General features: G+C 41.9%; 1 protein-coding gene across 1 annotated transcript in view; it reads left to right on the plus strand.

Annotated features, from left to right (window-relative positions):
- LOC119410975 (cullin-5) overlaps positions 1 to 13,684 on the plus strand; it is a 30,271-nt gene that overhangs the window by 12,866 nt on the left and 3,721 nt on the right. The window contains exons 2-15 of the mRNA XM_037677894.1: positions 818 to 946; positions 3,307 to 3,483; positions 4,142 to 4,283; positions 5,848 to 5,993; positions 7,130 to 7,210; positions 7,527 to 7,620; positions 8,832 to 8,962; positions 9,058 to 9,165; positions 9,949 to 10,013; positions 10,088 to 10,220; positions 10,305 to 10,436; positions 10,515 to 10,638; positions 12,187 to 12,362; positions 12,540 to 12,701. Of these exons, the coding sequence (XP_037533822.1) occupies positions 818 to 946; positions 3,307 to 3,483; positions 4,142 to 4,283; positions 5,848 to 5,993; positions 7,130 to 7,210; positions 7,527 to 7,620; positions 8,832 to 8,962; positions 9,058 to 9,165; positions 9,949 to 10,013; positions 10,088 to 10,220; positions 10,305 to 10,436; positions 10,515 to 10,638; positions 12,187 to 12,362; positions 12,540 to 12,701 (1,800 nt within the window). The remainder of the gene's footprint in view (positions 1 to 817; positions 947 to 3,306; positions 3,484 to 4,141; positions 4,284 to 5,847; positions 5,994 to 7,129; positions 7,211 to 7,526; positions 7,621 to 8,831; positions 8,963 to 9,057; positions 9,166 to 9,948; positions 10,014 to 10,087; positions 10,221 to 10,304; positions 10,437 to 10,514; positions 10,639 to 12,186; positions 12,363 to 12,539; positions 12,702 to 13,684) is intronic.

Consider the following 13,684-nt stretch of genomic DNA (forward strand, 5'->3'; position numbering starts at 1 on the left):
CTAATCTGGGAGTGATAATGGACCCTTCCCTGAAACTTAACAGTCATGTAAATCATGTTTCTTCCAACTGAGGCGGCTGTCTAAACTGAAGCCCATATTGTCCAAAAATAACCTGGAGGCAGTAATACATGCATTCATTACATCTAGACTTGATTACTGCAATTCACTCCTGTTTGGTATCAGTCAAACCTCCATTGTACGACTACAACTGGTCCAGAATGCAGCAGCCCGATTTTTAACCAGTACAGGCAAAAGAGAGCACATTACACCAGTTTTGGCCTCACTGCACTGGTTATTGGTTCATCTTCGAATCCATTTCAAAATACTCCTGTATGTTTACAAATCCCTGAACAGTTTGGCGCCCCCCCCCCCCCCCATCTCTCTGATCTGCTACAACCATATGTCCCACCATGTTCCCTGAGGTCAGCGGACCAGTTGCTCCTCACAGTTCCAGGAACTCGTCTTAAGCGCAGAGGTGACAGGGCCTTCTTTGTAGCAGGACCAAGACTTTGGAACGAGTTACCTCTGCTTGTCAGACAGGCCCCCTCCATCTCGGTTTTCAAATCCCGTTTAAAAACCCACTACTATTCAGTAGCTTTCAACACCAGAGGATCTGTGTTTTGAACCTGTTTTCTTCACACTGGTTAGTCGTCATATTTATTATCTGCATCGTTGTTATGTCTATATTCTGATTTACTTCATTTTGTATATTGCTTTGTGTGTTGCCTGTTTTTCTGTCTTTACAGCACCTTGGTTGGCCCATCATTTTTCTGAAGCAACAGTGTTTTTATTTTAACATGTTCCCTCTCACGTTTAGGAAGTACCTTGTTGTTGTTCTCTCTGCAGAGACGTCCATGCTGTGTGTTTATGGGACGACAAAGGTCCGGCCAAAATCCACCAGGCCCTCAAAGAAGACATCCTCGACTTCATCAAGCAAGCACAAGCTGTGAGTGACAGCTTTACAAGAAACACGTCACTAACTGTTGAATAGAAGCTGGTCAACCGGGCCTCTCGTGCAGGCCCATAAAGCTGTGAACTCCACACACACCAGATTTTATTTTTCATTGTTAAAGCCTCCCAGATGGGAAGAGAAACATCTTCAGCTTCAGAATAGACATTCAGTGTTTTTTGTTTTTTAACCTTATATTGGAAGCAGCTTTGTTACATATGTTTTTAATTGTTTCACTGATGTTGGCTGTTTATTTATTTATTTATTTATTTATTGGTGGTATTTGTTTATGGTCTAGAGCAGGGGTGTCAAACCCACTTACAAAAGGGGGCCCAAATTAAAACCTGTTTCAAACTAAGGGCCAGTTTCAGAATCTACATTAAGTCAAATTAGATACCCGACATCTTTTCTGGCTTGCAGCTTCTTCAACAAGAGTTTGATTGGTCTCATTTGACCTTTTCTGTTGCACCTTTGACATCATAATCAAAGGTTACTGAAAAAAATTAAAGTGATAAAAGTATTTTACATTTAACATCTTGGAGGCCAGATAAGATGTCAACGAGGGCCACATTTGGCCCCCGGGCCTGGAGTTTGACACATATGTTCTAGAGGGTCTACAGATGAAAATGAGCCCATAGCTAAATCTGGTGCAACTCATCAAACGTTTTTACATTTATGTTAAACTGTCCAGATTAAATAAAGACAACTGGATTGTCTATAGTCGGGTCGTGGAGACAACGGGTCCAGGAGAGAAAAGCTGACCTCCCTCTCCCCAGAGACACTTTCCAGCTCCTCCTGGGGAACCTCGAGGTGTTCTAAGGCCAGAGAGGATCTGTAATTCTAGAATTGCGCCGCTCGGGGTGGCTGCGTGTTGGAGCAGCTCTGTTACATTCATTCAGATTTATTGCTTTGAAAACTTTAATTCCTCTTTTTTTCTGGATGTAAATCACTTTTTTCAGATGAATGTTTCCTCTGGTATCGGATGCTGTGCAGCTGGAAGGAATTTTACCGAAACCTTTTTACTTTTGGACATTTGTTATGTGTAACCATGGCAACAAGGTTTTTTTTTTTATCAACCAGGAGCAGGAAATTAACATCTCAAAGCTCGAATATCTCAACAACTATCTCAACAATTTGGGTCAACAGCCCCAAATCCCAAATGAGTTGAAAAGGAGGTGCCATGGACGAATTCCCGTCAACCTGGCGGTGGTGCTTGAGTACCTGACAGCCGAGATCCTGGAGCTGGTGAGAAACTGCTCGTGACAGCTGAAGGTGCCGGGATCATCCCCCGACACCTTCATCTGTCTGACCGTGGTGATGAGGAGCTCGAGTGACCATCGCTCAGGGAGGAATTCTGCCTGGCATTCAGGCAGTCCTGCTGCCCAGGAGGACCGAGAGGCCCGCCGGATCTGACCGCAAGCTGGATCCGGGTGGACGGATCAGTATCTGTGGCCAGATTCTTCGGATTCGCTGCAGGAGATCCTTCCTGCCCACAGCTATCAGCATCTATAACAACTCTTGAATGAAACCAGGATGATGAGCTACAACAACACTTAATTTCCCTCTGGGATTAATAAAGTATTTTTGAATTTGAATTGAATTAATCCCTCCAGTGAGTTCTGGGTCGGTCCCAGGGGGACGTGTCTGGAAAACCACCAAGGGGAGAGGTCCAGGAGGCTTCCTAAACCCCTCAACTGACTCCTTTTGAACCAGAGGAGCAGCGGCTCTACTCCGAGCTTCCCTCAGGTGATGGGGCTCCCACTTTAAGACTGAGCCCCCCACCCCACAAAGGAAGCCCATTATAGCTGCTTGTATGTGGGATCTGTTTTTTTCAGTTCTGATCCAAACCTCATGACCACATGTGAGAGTTGGAACATAGACAGACCAGTAAATCGTTTGCCTTTCAACTCAACTGTTTCTTCACCATGAGCGACTGAAGCAACGCCCTCGTTACTGAGGACGAGGCCCGATCCGTCGATGCATCTCCTTCTCCGCCCTACCATCATTCAGGAACAAGTCACCCGGTTTTATAGACTTTTTTTTTTCCCTTGTTGGTCATTTGGTGGTAGTAGAGTCGGTTCAGAAACTCCCGCTGATGTTATTCTATTTATTCTAATAAAAGACGAGTAGAGGAGTTTAGTCTTGACTGAATACACATCAACACAATGTAAGCCAGAAGTGAACACAGCCCTGCTCGCAGATCGTCTGGATGATTGTCTCCAGTCTCCTCAGTACACATATAATCTGTCATTCAATTTCTAATCCAGAGATTTTTTTTTAAATATTTTTAAGAAAACGTCTGCTTTTCTGATTAGGTTTGCATCAACTCTAACTTGTTGCATCTGTTGCCATGGCAGCGTGTTCTGAGCCACCAGGACGACACGGCCCTGCTGAAGGCCTACATTGTGGAGTGGAGGAAGTTCTTCACGCAGTGCGACATCCTGCCCAAACCCTTCTGCCAGCTGGAGATCACGCTGATGGGCAAACAAGGCAGCAACAAGAAGACAAACATGGAGGACAGCATCGTACGCAAGGTGGGAGGAGAGCCCCCAGGCGGCGTCAACAGACTTAAAGCGTAACTTTAAACAGCAACAAGTAGGAAGAGACAAAGAACAAATAAAGGATAAACAAATAAAGAAGACTGTAGTTGGACCTGGTAGAAGGCATAGGGACGACTGCTAATTAAACTGGAAATGAATGGATTCAAAAGGTTTTAAAGTTAGGCTCACACAGATAGAAACACATTCCCATAAAATCAGAATATTTAAAAGCATTTTGGGGATATTCACTCTAAACAGGTAACTTTTAATAAGATTAAATCTCTATTAACAAATGAAAGTAATGGTGTTTTTAAGGGAAGCATATCGTCCGTTCATGTGTGTGCCGAATAAAAAAAAAAGACCTCACAGTTCATGAGTGTCTGGGCATTTTGTTATGGATCAGTCTCAGCTACTACCACACCAAGTTTTTGGCCAATATCAGTAAAACTGACTGAGCTATACCTGTTTTTATGGTTTGTACGATTGGTTAGCTGTGGCAGCCATCTTAAATCAGGCCGTCTCCAAACGTTAATCAGCTACAGATGTTCATCCAGTAAAACATTACTGGGAGTTTTGTTAAAGTCCATCCAGTGGTTGATGAGATATTTTGCTAACAGACACTGTTAACTGCTGCGCTGCTCTTGTTGCTCAGCTGATGCTGGACACGTGGAACGAGTCGATATTTTCCAACATTAAGAGTCGCCTGCAGGACAGCGCCATGAAGCTGGTGCACTCCGAGAGGCTCGGCGAGGCCTTCGACTCCCAGCTCGTTATCGGCGTCCGCGAGTCCTACGGTAAGAATAAAATTATTTTATTTACTGATATCAAAGGAAAATTCAACCTTGGCATCAAGCAAGTCTTAAAGTAATCCAAATTTATAAAACCACACAATAAAATGCATCTTAAAACAAAAACACTTGTTCATGTCGATTTTATTCCGATATTGGAGAATAAGCTGCATTTCTCATGAAGTCTGTTTATTAAATTAAAAATGTTGTGACCCATGCAGGCAAAATGATGCAATGAGAAAATTTTCAACAGCGAATTTCATTTTTTTCAAATCCTTCGTCTCAAAAGCTTCAAAATAATCTGTAGTTGGTTTAATTTATCACCGCGGCAACAAGCGAGTTTTGTTTACAGGAGTGCCAGTTTGAAAACTCAGGTTTTATTTATTTGTTTGATCTGGACTGACGTCATTGAGAATTCAGCCCTACATTTAAAAACTGGAATCCCCAAGCTTCACGACGACGCCAAACATTATACGAAGGGATTTCCCAGCTCTGCGGCAGCCAGCAGAAAAGAAAAGTTCAGTTTCAAAGGAGACTAGAGAAACTGCATTTCTTGTCAAAAATTTTTTTGCTGAAAGCTGCCGAAGAAGCTGAAACCATGCTGAAATGTTTACTGGCTTAAGCCACTAAAGCAAGTTGAATTTAAGCTGCTGACATTAGCTGAAAGCAGGAAAATAAAAGCAGAAAGCAGCAGAAAAAATGGCAGATGTGAAGGTAAAAGCTGAAATGAGCAGAGGGAGGCTGAATAGATTATAAGGCTGGAATTAGCTAAAAAGAAAGATGAACAGACCAAAGTTAAAATTAGCAACAAAAAAGTAGCTGAAAAAGATAAAAGCTGAAATTAGCAGAAAGAGGCTGAAACAAAGCAAGACTAAAATTATTTAAAAAAAATCACAAAAGGCAGAAATTGGCAAGAAATAAAAGATGCTACAATTAGCAACAAAAAAAGGTAGCTGAAAAGGCTAAAAAATAAAAGCTGAAATGAGCAGTAAACAGCTCAGTTTGGACATGAAGAGAGATTTGTTCAGCTTAAAGAGAAAAACTTGGCCGACAAAGCTAAACATTTCAAAAAGTACAAATGGCGTAAACGCCAAACGTCTCAGCAGGAATGTCCTGAACGAGCCGAACGTTTTGATTCGTGAATTGTTGAAAAGTTCAAAAACAGCCGAAAACGAGTTACAAGCTGAAAACGGTAGAAAAGCAAACTGGATGGCAGCGATGAAAGTGATTTATAAACACTCGCAGCTTAACGGATTAGATTTAACACTGATGAAAACGCTCATTTAAATATAGATTGGGAAGACTGGATGTTGTTTTAGTTACTGGCATTGATAGATTGTGTCTTTGCAGATTAATTTTGACACAATTCTCAATCAATTTTGGCTCTTCAGCTCATTCTGACTCATTTTGCAGCGCGGGTCACATTTCTTTGTCCAAGATGGGAAACAGCTGAAGGAATAAAGTGTTCCTTAATATCAGACAGACCCTGTCTTACCTGTTTATTAACAGTATTGTGCAAGTCTGCAAGAGAATGGGTGAAATATTTCTGCTGCTTCTTTTCTCCCACCAGTTAACCTTTGTTCTAACCCTGATGATAAGCTGAAGATCTACAGGGAAAACTTTGAGAAAGCCTACCTGGACTCCACAGAGAGGTTCTACAGAACACAGGCGCCGTCCTACCTGCAGCAGAACGGCGTTCAAAACTACATGAAATACGTACGTCACAGTAACTTGATTTAACGGCTGTGCAATGAAGAAGTTTGGAAATTTGGGGAAAAAAAAAAAGGCAACTTCGGCTCATTTGCAGCACCAGGTGGCGCTTCGAGCTCATCATCAGATTTATTCAGTTCGTCTTTAGTCCTGTAACGAGTCGTGAACAAACGATTAACAATGAAAACGGTGAATCCACACAGTACATGGAAACCATCTGTGATTATACAAAGCCTATATAAATGTATATACTTGGAAAAATGTACTTTGATATCCAGAATTTATAAAGACTAAAATTACGTTCTTTAAAAGAATGCACGTCTCCCGCTGACTTTCATGACAGAGTTTTAAACTAGCATCTCTTAGTGCCAACGTTGAGGATGACTATCAGCTACTACCACTCAATCTTTAGCTTTACTTGTAAATTTAACGTAAATATTACCATTTTTGAATTGTTTAAGACTGAGTAGCTGTGGCGGCCATCTTGATTTGAGTTGGCTCAAACAGTCATTGAGTTGTAGACGTGCATCCCGTCATTATTTCCTGAAAGTTTCCATAAAATCCATCCAGTGGTTCTTTAGATATTTTGCTAACAGAGTTGGCTCTACATAATTCATGGCAGTTTTGTCTTGTTTAATGTGTTAGTGCTTTGAAAATTGCTTTAGGGGTCATTCCCAGCTACTACCACAACAAATTTAGCTGAATTTCCCTAGAATTGACGGAGTTAGAGACATTTTAGTGTTGTTGTTTTTTAAGGTCATTTGACTGTGGCGGCCATCTTAAATCAAGTTAAGCCTCAAGTGAGGACTCATAATCTAGTAAAAGAGCTGGTTTTTGTTTTTGCCATCTGATTTTCTGTTGTGGCTCGTCACCTTCGGCTGTTTTGAGTGTTGGAGCGTTTTTTGTTCTTCTAAATTAGGCGGTTGATCAAAGTTAAACTTGATAAAATGTATAAATAATTTTTTTTTTTTACAACAATCTATTGTTTTGGTGCATAGTTTCTGTAACAAATAAGATGAAGTTCAAAATGTTTAAGCTTTTATTGTAGGTAACGGGTTAAAGCCCTGATCGTGTGTGTGTGAGATTGTTTTATTCTGAGGTATCTTGTGTGTTTGTCCAACATGCTTTGTGTTTCCCTTCAGGCTGATGCGAAGCTAAGAGAAGAAGAGAAGCGAGCTCTGAGATATCTAGAAACGTGTCGTGAATGTAACTCTGTACAAGCAGTAAGTGACTCGAAAGTGTTTGTTACAAGTTCATTGTGTCCCGTTTCCTCCATCACCATTTTTTTCTCTGCTCAAATGAACCTGTCTCTCTTCTCAGACCAAAGTCTGAGTAACATCGATAATGTTTCTGCCCACGATTTGTCTATAATTTAGTCAGTTTTACAGATATTGAGCTACAATATGCTAAAAGTAGCCGAAAGCTTTATCAAAACAGCTACCGTTCACAACATTCCATGATTTTAGCCTAAAACTGTAGCCTGAAAGGTGCTTTTCAGCAGTGCTACATCTTTAACTACTGTTGTTGGGTTTTTTGCAGCTTATGGAGTGTTGCGTTAACGCTTTGGTGACGTCGTTCAAGGAGACCATTTTGGCCGAATGTCCAGGAATGATCAAACGCAACGAGACAGAAAGTGAGTCCCTCTGCACTCCGAAGCTTCCTGCTCGACTCAAACTGATATCTGCTTCTGTTCGAGGCTTCGGTCTCATCGCTGCACCAGCTCCACTTTAAAAATAGAAACGACTTCTCTGGGCGTCGGTTTCTTGCTGAGGGGAGCGGGTGTCGAGACAACACACCATCTGAAGTTTTATAAGAAACTGACTTCAGGCCAGTTTTAAGGTTCAGACTCTGCCTCTTTATGAAAAGTTTCTAGACAAAAAGGTTTTTGGAAAAGAGCTGCTTTGGTGAAAGAAACACCGTTTTATACCTTTAATGTTTGCTGTTTTTCTAGATGGCTGCTACTGATAAAGTGCACAAAAATAAAAGTTAAAGTCGTCGACATAAAGAGGAACGAAGCGTCTCCGCCTTCCTTCGTCGTGTATTTAAAATATCCCGAACTCTTAACGGTAAATTAAAAAAGTAACTGATGGCTGTGCTTACTTGTAAACTGAGGCGAGTTGGTTTCATTTGCGGTTTTCTAACAGTTTTTACAGAAAACCCTGACGAGTTTGAGTTACCGTATTTTTCGGGCTATAAGGTGCAATATCAATGAACGGGTCTGTTTTCATACATAAGGCACATCGGATTATAAGACGCATTAAGCGAAACAAAACAGTCAGATAAGGCAAACTTCATTCAACTCATTCACAATAACGCTCAACATTGTTCAGTTGTAACATAAAATACAGAACAATACACATTTTTGAGCGCTGTATACCACATAAAATCAGTTCGAGGTCAGTAAGCACAACCAGAATTAATACATAAGGTGCACCGGATTATAAGGCTCACTGTCGATTTTTGAGAAAATTAAAGGATTTTACGTGCGCCTTATAGTCCGAAAAATACGGTAAATTAACCAGTAATTTTTTTTAAGGATGTAGAAACTGTGTTAAAGGATAAAAATTCAAACAAGACGATGAAAAGTCTCATGTTGGCAGCTTTTCTAGCTTTAAACCTCTGGTGTGAAGCGTAGCAGGCGATATGCAGTCCTTCGAAGACAGCTAGGACTGAAATGGTCAGAACTGGTCTTGGTCCAGTGTTGGACTGGGGGCCTGTCCTGGTTGTACCCCACCTCTTGCCCTTTGACCCCTGGCGACAGGCGCCAGTTCCCCCTGAACAGGATAGAAAATAAACGGTGAATGTGTTTGACTTCATGTCCTGTTTTTGTTTGTCTCTGATCAGAGCTGCACCTGATGTTTTCTCTGATGGACAAAGTTCCCGGCGGGACTGAGCCGATGCTGAAGGATTTAGAAGAGCACATCGTTAACGCTGGACTGGCAGACATGGTGGCTGCTGCCGAGACCATCACTACTGTACGTGCACCAGCACACGTTTAGGGCAGAACCGCTGCACCTTTGTCACGCGTTTCAGATTTAAGTGGAAAACGAACCTGTTTGTGTTCATCCAGGACTCTGAGAAGTACGTGGAGCAGCTGCTAACTTTGTTCAACCGCTTCAGTAAGCTGGTGAAGGAGGCGTTCCAGGACGATCCTCGCTTCCTCACCGCAAGAGATAAGGTCAGTTTTTCTTGGGGGCTACGACACACACAAAAAGGGGACACTGAGCAGTTTTAAATACCGACCGGCGCTGAAAAGCAACGGCAGAGGGCCATGTTTGTACTTGTTCACATGTGCCGGTCTGTTTCCACAACATCCCAAGAATTAACTGAAGCTTCAGAAAGTAATCACTGGATGCTCATCAACAACTGATTAACTTCTGGTTTCAACCCCATTCAAGACGGTCGCCACAATGAATTGATATTAGCCGTCACAAAAATAGCTCGAACTCGGTCAGTGCTGGATATCGAGCTTAAATCTGATGTGGTAGTAGCTGAGACTCGTTCACAAAACATGTTCCGAGCATGAGATCCAGCATAGCATTATTTTCAAGGTTTCACACGGGAAATCCTGGGGGAGTTGTGGAGTCAGGAACCCCCTGAATTTTGGAAAACCAGAGATTGACCCAATAAATCATTTAAGGAAACTACTTTTTAAATAGAAGCAGAAGACATATCCACCATTTTTATAGGCAAAACTATACATTATAAACTATACGTTTATCGCCTTTGACTACGATTGCTCTCATTTCTCAACGATGATGATCTGAGCCTCACTCCTTCATGAAAAGCGGCGGGCGATATGCATTACTTTAAGGAACTTTAAGACTTATCGTTTGTTAAAATGGGAATCATGCCAATAATTTGTCTCCCAGTGAGATTATGAGGCTAATGAAAATACAATGACGAGCACATCAAAGAAAGGGTGACGTACCGTGCTGTTTTTGTTTTCCTCCATCTTCAGGCCTACAAGGCTGTTGTCAATGACGCTACGATCTTCAAACTGGAGCTGCCTTTGAAGCAGAAGGGGTGAGTCGCTCGTCGTCAAATGTACTCACCGTATCGTGGTTTGTCTTAATGTGTTTGTGTCTTTGTCCGATCAGTGTGGGGATAAAGACTCAGCCCGAGTCCAAGTGTCCCGAGCTGCTGGCGAACTACTGCGACATGTTGCTGAGGAAGACCCCCCTCAGCAAGAAACTCACCTCAGAGGAAATTGAGCTCAAACTCAAAGAAGTGGTCCGTTCACGACCGCTTCTGTTCCTTTTTACTTATTTTGTCCCGTTTCTCTCAGATTTCACGTCTTCTTTTATGTCCCCGCAGCTCTTAGTCTTGAAGTACGTCCAGAACAAAGATGTGTTTATGCGGTACCATAAGGCCCACCTAACAAGGCGCCTGATTCTGGACATTTCAGCCGACAGCGAGATCGAAGAGAACATGGTGGAGTGGCTACGGGTGAGTCGGACGTTTCTCAGACTCTCTTCAAAGACTCTAAAGATCTAATGCTTAAATGTTTGTGCGCTTTCATCGTAGGAGGTAGGAATGCCTGCTGATTACGTGAACAAGCTCGCCAGGATGTTTCAGGACATCAAGGTCTCGGAGGACCTCAATCAGGTCTTCAAAGAGATGCACAAACACAACAAGCTGGCTCTACCAGGTACCCGAGTCACAAGTGCCAGAACATGTCAATAAAACAGGAAAATTATGCTTTTGTGAAATATTTGCAACAAATTTAGCTTCTTCAACATATGATGTCTGTCTGTCTGTCTGTCTGTCTGCACAAATATGTTTTTCTGCACTCGCTCTCGCACAAGGCGGACACATTTTCTCTCCCTCCCCTGTTCGCCTCTTCCTCCTGCTGTTTTGCTCTCCGTCTGTGTCTCGGAGCTCCTGTTACACATCTTCCAAACAAAAAATACTATTATGGAGCTGGTGCGCCGGACTTTCAACGCAATCAACAAAATCTTTTCAACAAAGCGACAGGGTCCTGGAGAGCCCTCACGTCCTGCTGAGACTCGCGCTGCAGGATGACGTCATGGATGTGGGAGCTGATGTGTCTTTCTGTTTTGTCTCAGGAGGACGCCGAAGACATATATAATTCGATTTATGATAACAGGTTTCCTGCTTTTTGGAATCGGCTGTTTCCTGGTTTATCAACATACAAAGACGGCTGCAGCTAATTTGGCCCTCGTCAGGCTGCCTACCTTCAAGGTTTGGTTCGTGCTACGAGTACTCAAAATCAGCTGTTTTATGAGCTAAATTGTAAGATGGAAGCGATTTGTGAGAATCGCAGGCCACCTGCACCTTCTAGGACTCACCAACATGACCTTGAAGAAGGCTCAGAGCACGGATCAGTGGAATGCCCACAAATCTGACCATTTTGGATCAGAAGTATCAGCAGGACTCGAGGCTGACGACAAAAAAAACCCAGTCTGCCTGAAGAAATCAACAATTGTGGCTTATCTGAATCTGACTCCCCTGTCTGGCCTCGAAAGCAGGCCGACTATCAAATTTCTCCTGGGACATGGGTAACGAAGGAAAAAGATAGGTCCATCCCCACCACCCCCGAGAACTTCTGTGAAGGCTTATCAGAACTGCCGGCTGACCAACATCTTATCAGGACTATGGCCTATCTGGAAGTGCTTCATGGATGAATCTCACCGTCTTGACGTCGTATGCATAATGTAATGTGTTTAAAATTGTGCTGCTGGTAGAGTTTTTTGATGTTTTAAATTGACGAGATGTGAAGAATTTTTTTTTGTAATACCACTATCCAACCTCGTGGCCTTTTCCTTTTTTCTATCTAAAAAAATATTCTGATAAAGGATAAGAGGCCGTGCTCTTTTAGCAGCAGCAACGTGCACTCCACGAACATAATCTCACTGTATCTCTGTACAATGATAATAAATTTCAGTTATTCTGATTCTGATGTGATTGCCAATATTTTTAGTTATAATTTTGATTAATAATGTTAATGAATACATAAAAAGGCTATTGTTGAAATCTTAAATGGTAAATAGGATAAGTTGATTATATGGTACGACCACTTGCCATACTTGGTGGCAACACAGAGTTGAGCAACCACTAATGCTGAGAAAAATATTTTCTGACGTGTTTGGAGTGAAAACACAAATGTGAATCTCGATTAGAGAAGCTACGTGCATGTGGACTTTACTGGAGCTCTTCCTCGTCTGTCTCCCTGCAGCGGACAGCGTCAACATTAAGATCCTGAATGCCGGCGCTTGGTCCCGAAGCAGTGAGAAGGTTTTCGTCTCGCTTCCCACGGAGCTGGAGGACCTCATCCCTGAAGTGGAGGACTTCTATAAGAGGAACCACAGCGGTCGTAAGCTCCACTGGCATCACCTCATGTCCAACGGCATTGTGAGCAGATCTTTGATTTACTTTTTGACAGCAGAACTTATCGGTTGTAAACTCAGACATCAGTTTGTGCAGAAAGGCGCCGTAGTTTTAGCTCCAGATGGTTTAAAGTAAATAATGCAGCTTGGCTTTTCACACCATCTCTCTCTTGCTCTGGGGTTTCTCCACCGTTCTGCTCAGATCACCTTCAAAAACGAGGTGGGTCAGTACGACCTGGAGGTGACGACGTTCCAGCTCGCCGTGTTGTTCGCCTGGAATCAGAGGCCGAGGGAGAAAATCGGCTTTGAGAACCTCAAACTGGCCACGGAGCTGCCGGATGCGGAGCTGCGGCGAACCCTCTGGGTCAGAGCAAAAACAGAGATTAGCACAGATTAGCACACAACATGGGATTAATTCATTTGTGGACGCACTTTTCTAAGGAAACGCTGCCTGACCGTCTCAGATGGAGCAAAGTTCTTCCATTCATCAAATATTTAAATCTATAAACGTTTGTGTTTTATTTACTGATGTTTGTCATCAGTGGTGGTTTATCGAGCTGCGCCTCAGAGGAAGAGCTAAAGATGAAATGTTCTGCCGTCGTCATCTCTTATTTTCTGGTTGCGACAGTTTAAATCTAGTTTAATTACAGAGATTGGATTTTTTTCTGAAAACAGTTTTTAAATGTCGAGTCGCTGTCCAGAAATCTGTTGAACAGATTAAACTTATTGTTCAAGCTAAAGCAGAAAGGACAGAAGCTAAAATCAGCTGAACAGTAGCTACCGGTAAATCTAACATTTGTAACACGGAAGTAAAAGCTAAAATTGTCTTTAAAACTTTAGCTAAACATTTTCTAATACCTAACTGAAGCAAAACGATGACATAGAGATAAAGTTACGATAGTAGCTATTAGCTCAAATCAACCAAAACTGTAGCTAAAAGCTAAATATAACAAATATTTAGCTGAAATCTAAGAGTAGTAAAACAGTTGCTAAAAGCTAAATGTAGCAAAACCTCAGATAAAAGCAAAAAATAGTAAGAGTGCTAAAACCAAACATTAGTAAAACATCTGCTAAAAACTAACTGTAGCAATATTGCAGCTAAAAGCTAAAATTAGACGAACAGTAGCTAAAAGCCCAAAGTATCAAAACTAAATGTTAAAATTATTAACAACTGTTGCTACAAGCAAAAGTGAGATGCTAAAAGCTAACAGTAGCTAAAAGCTAAAAATAGAAGAAAAGTGGCTAAAAGTTAAATTTAATAAAACTGTAGCCAAAAGTTAAATTTAGCAAATACTGTATGTAGCTGAAGGTTGATTAGCAAAACAGTTTCTAAAAGCTAAATGTAGC

The sequence above is a fragment of the Nematolebias whitei genome, chromosome 6 (genome assembly GCF_014905685.2).
Source record: "Nematolebias whitei isolate Nwh7 chromosome 6, NemWhi1, whole genome shotgun sequence".
Taxonomy (NCBI): Eukaryota; Metazoa; Chordata; class Actinopteri; order Cyprinodontiformes; family Rivulidae; genus Nematolebias; species Nematolebias whitei.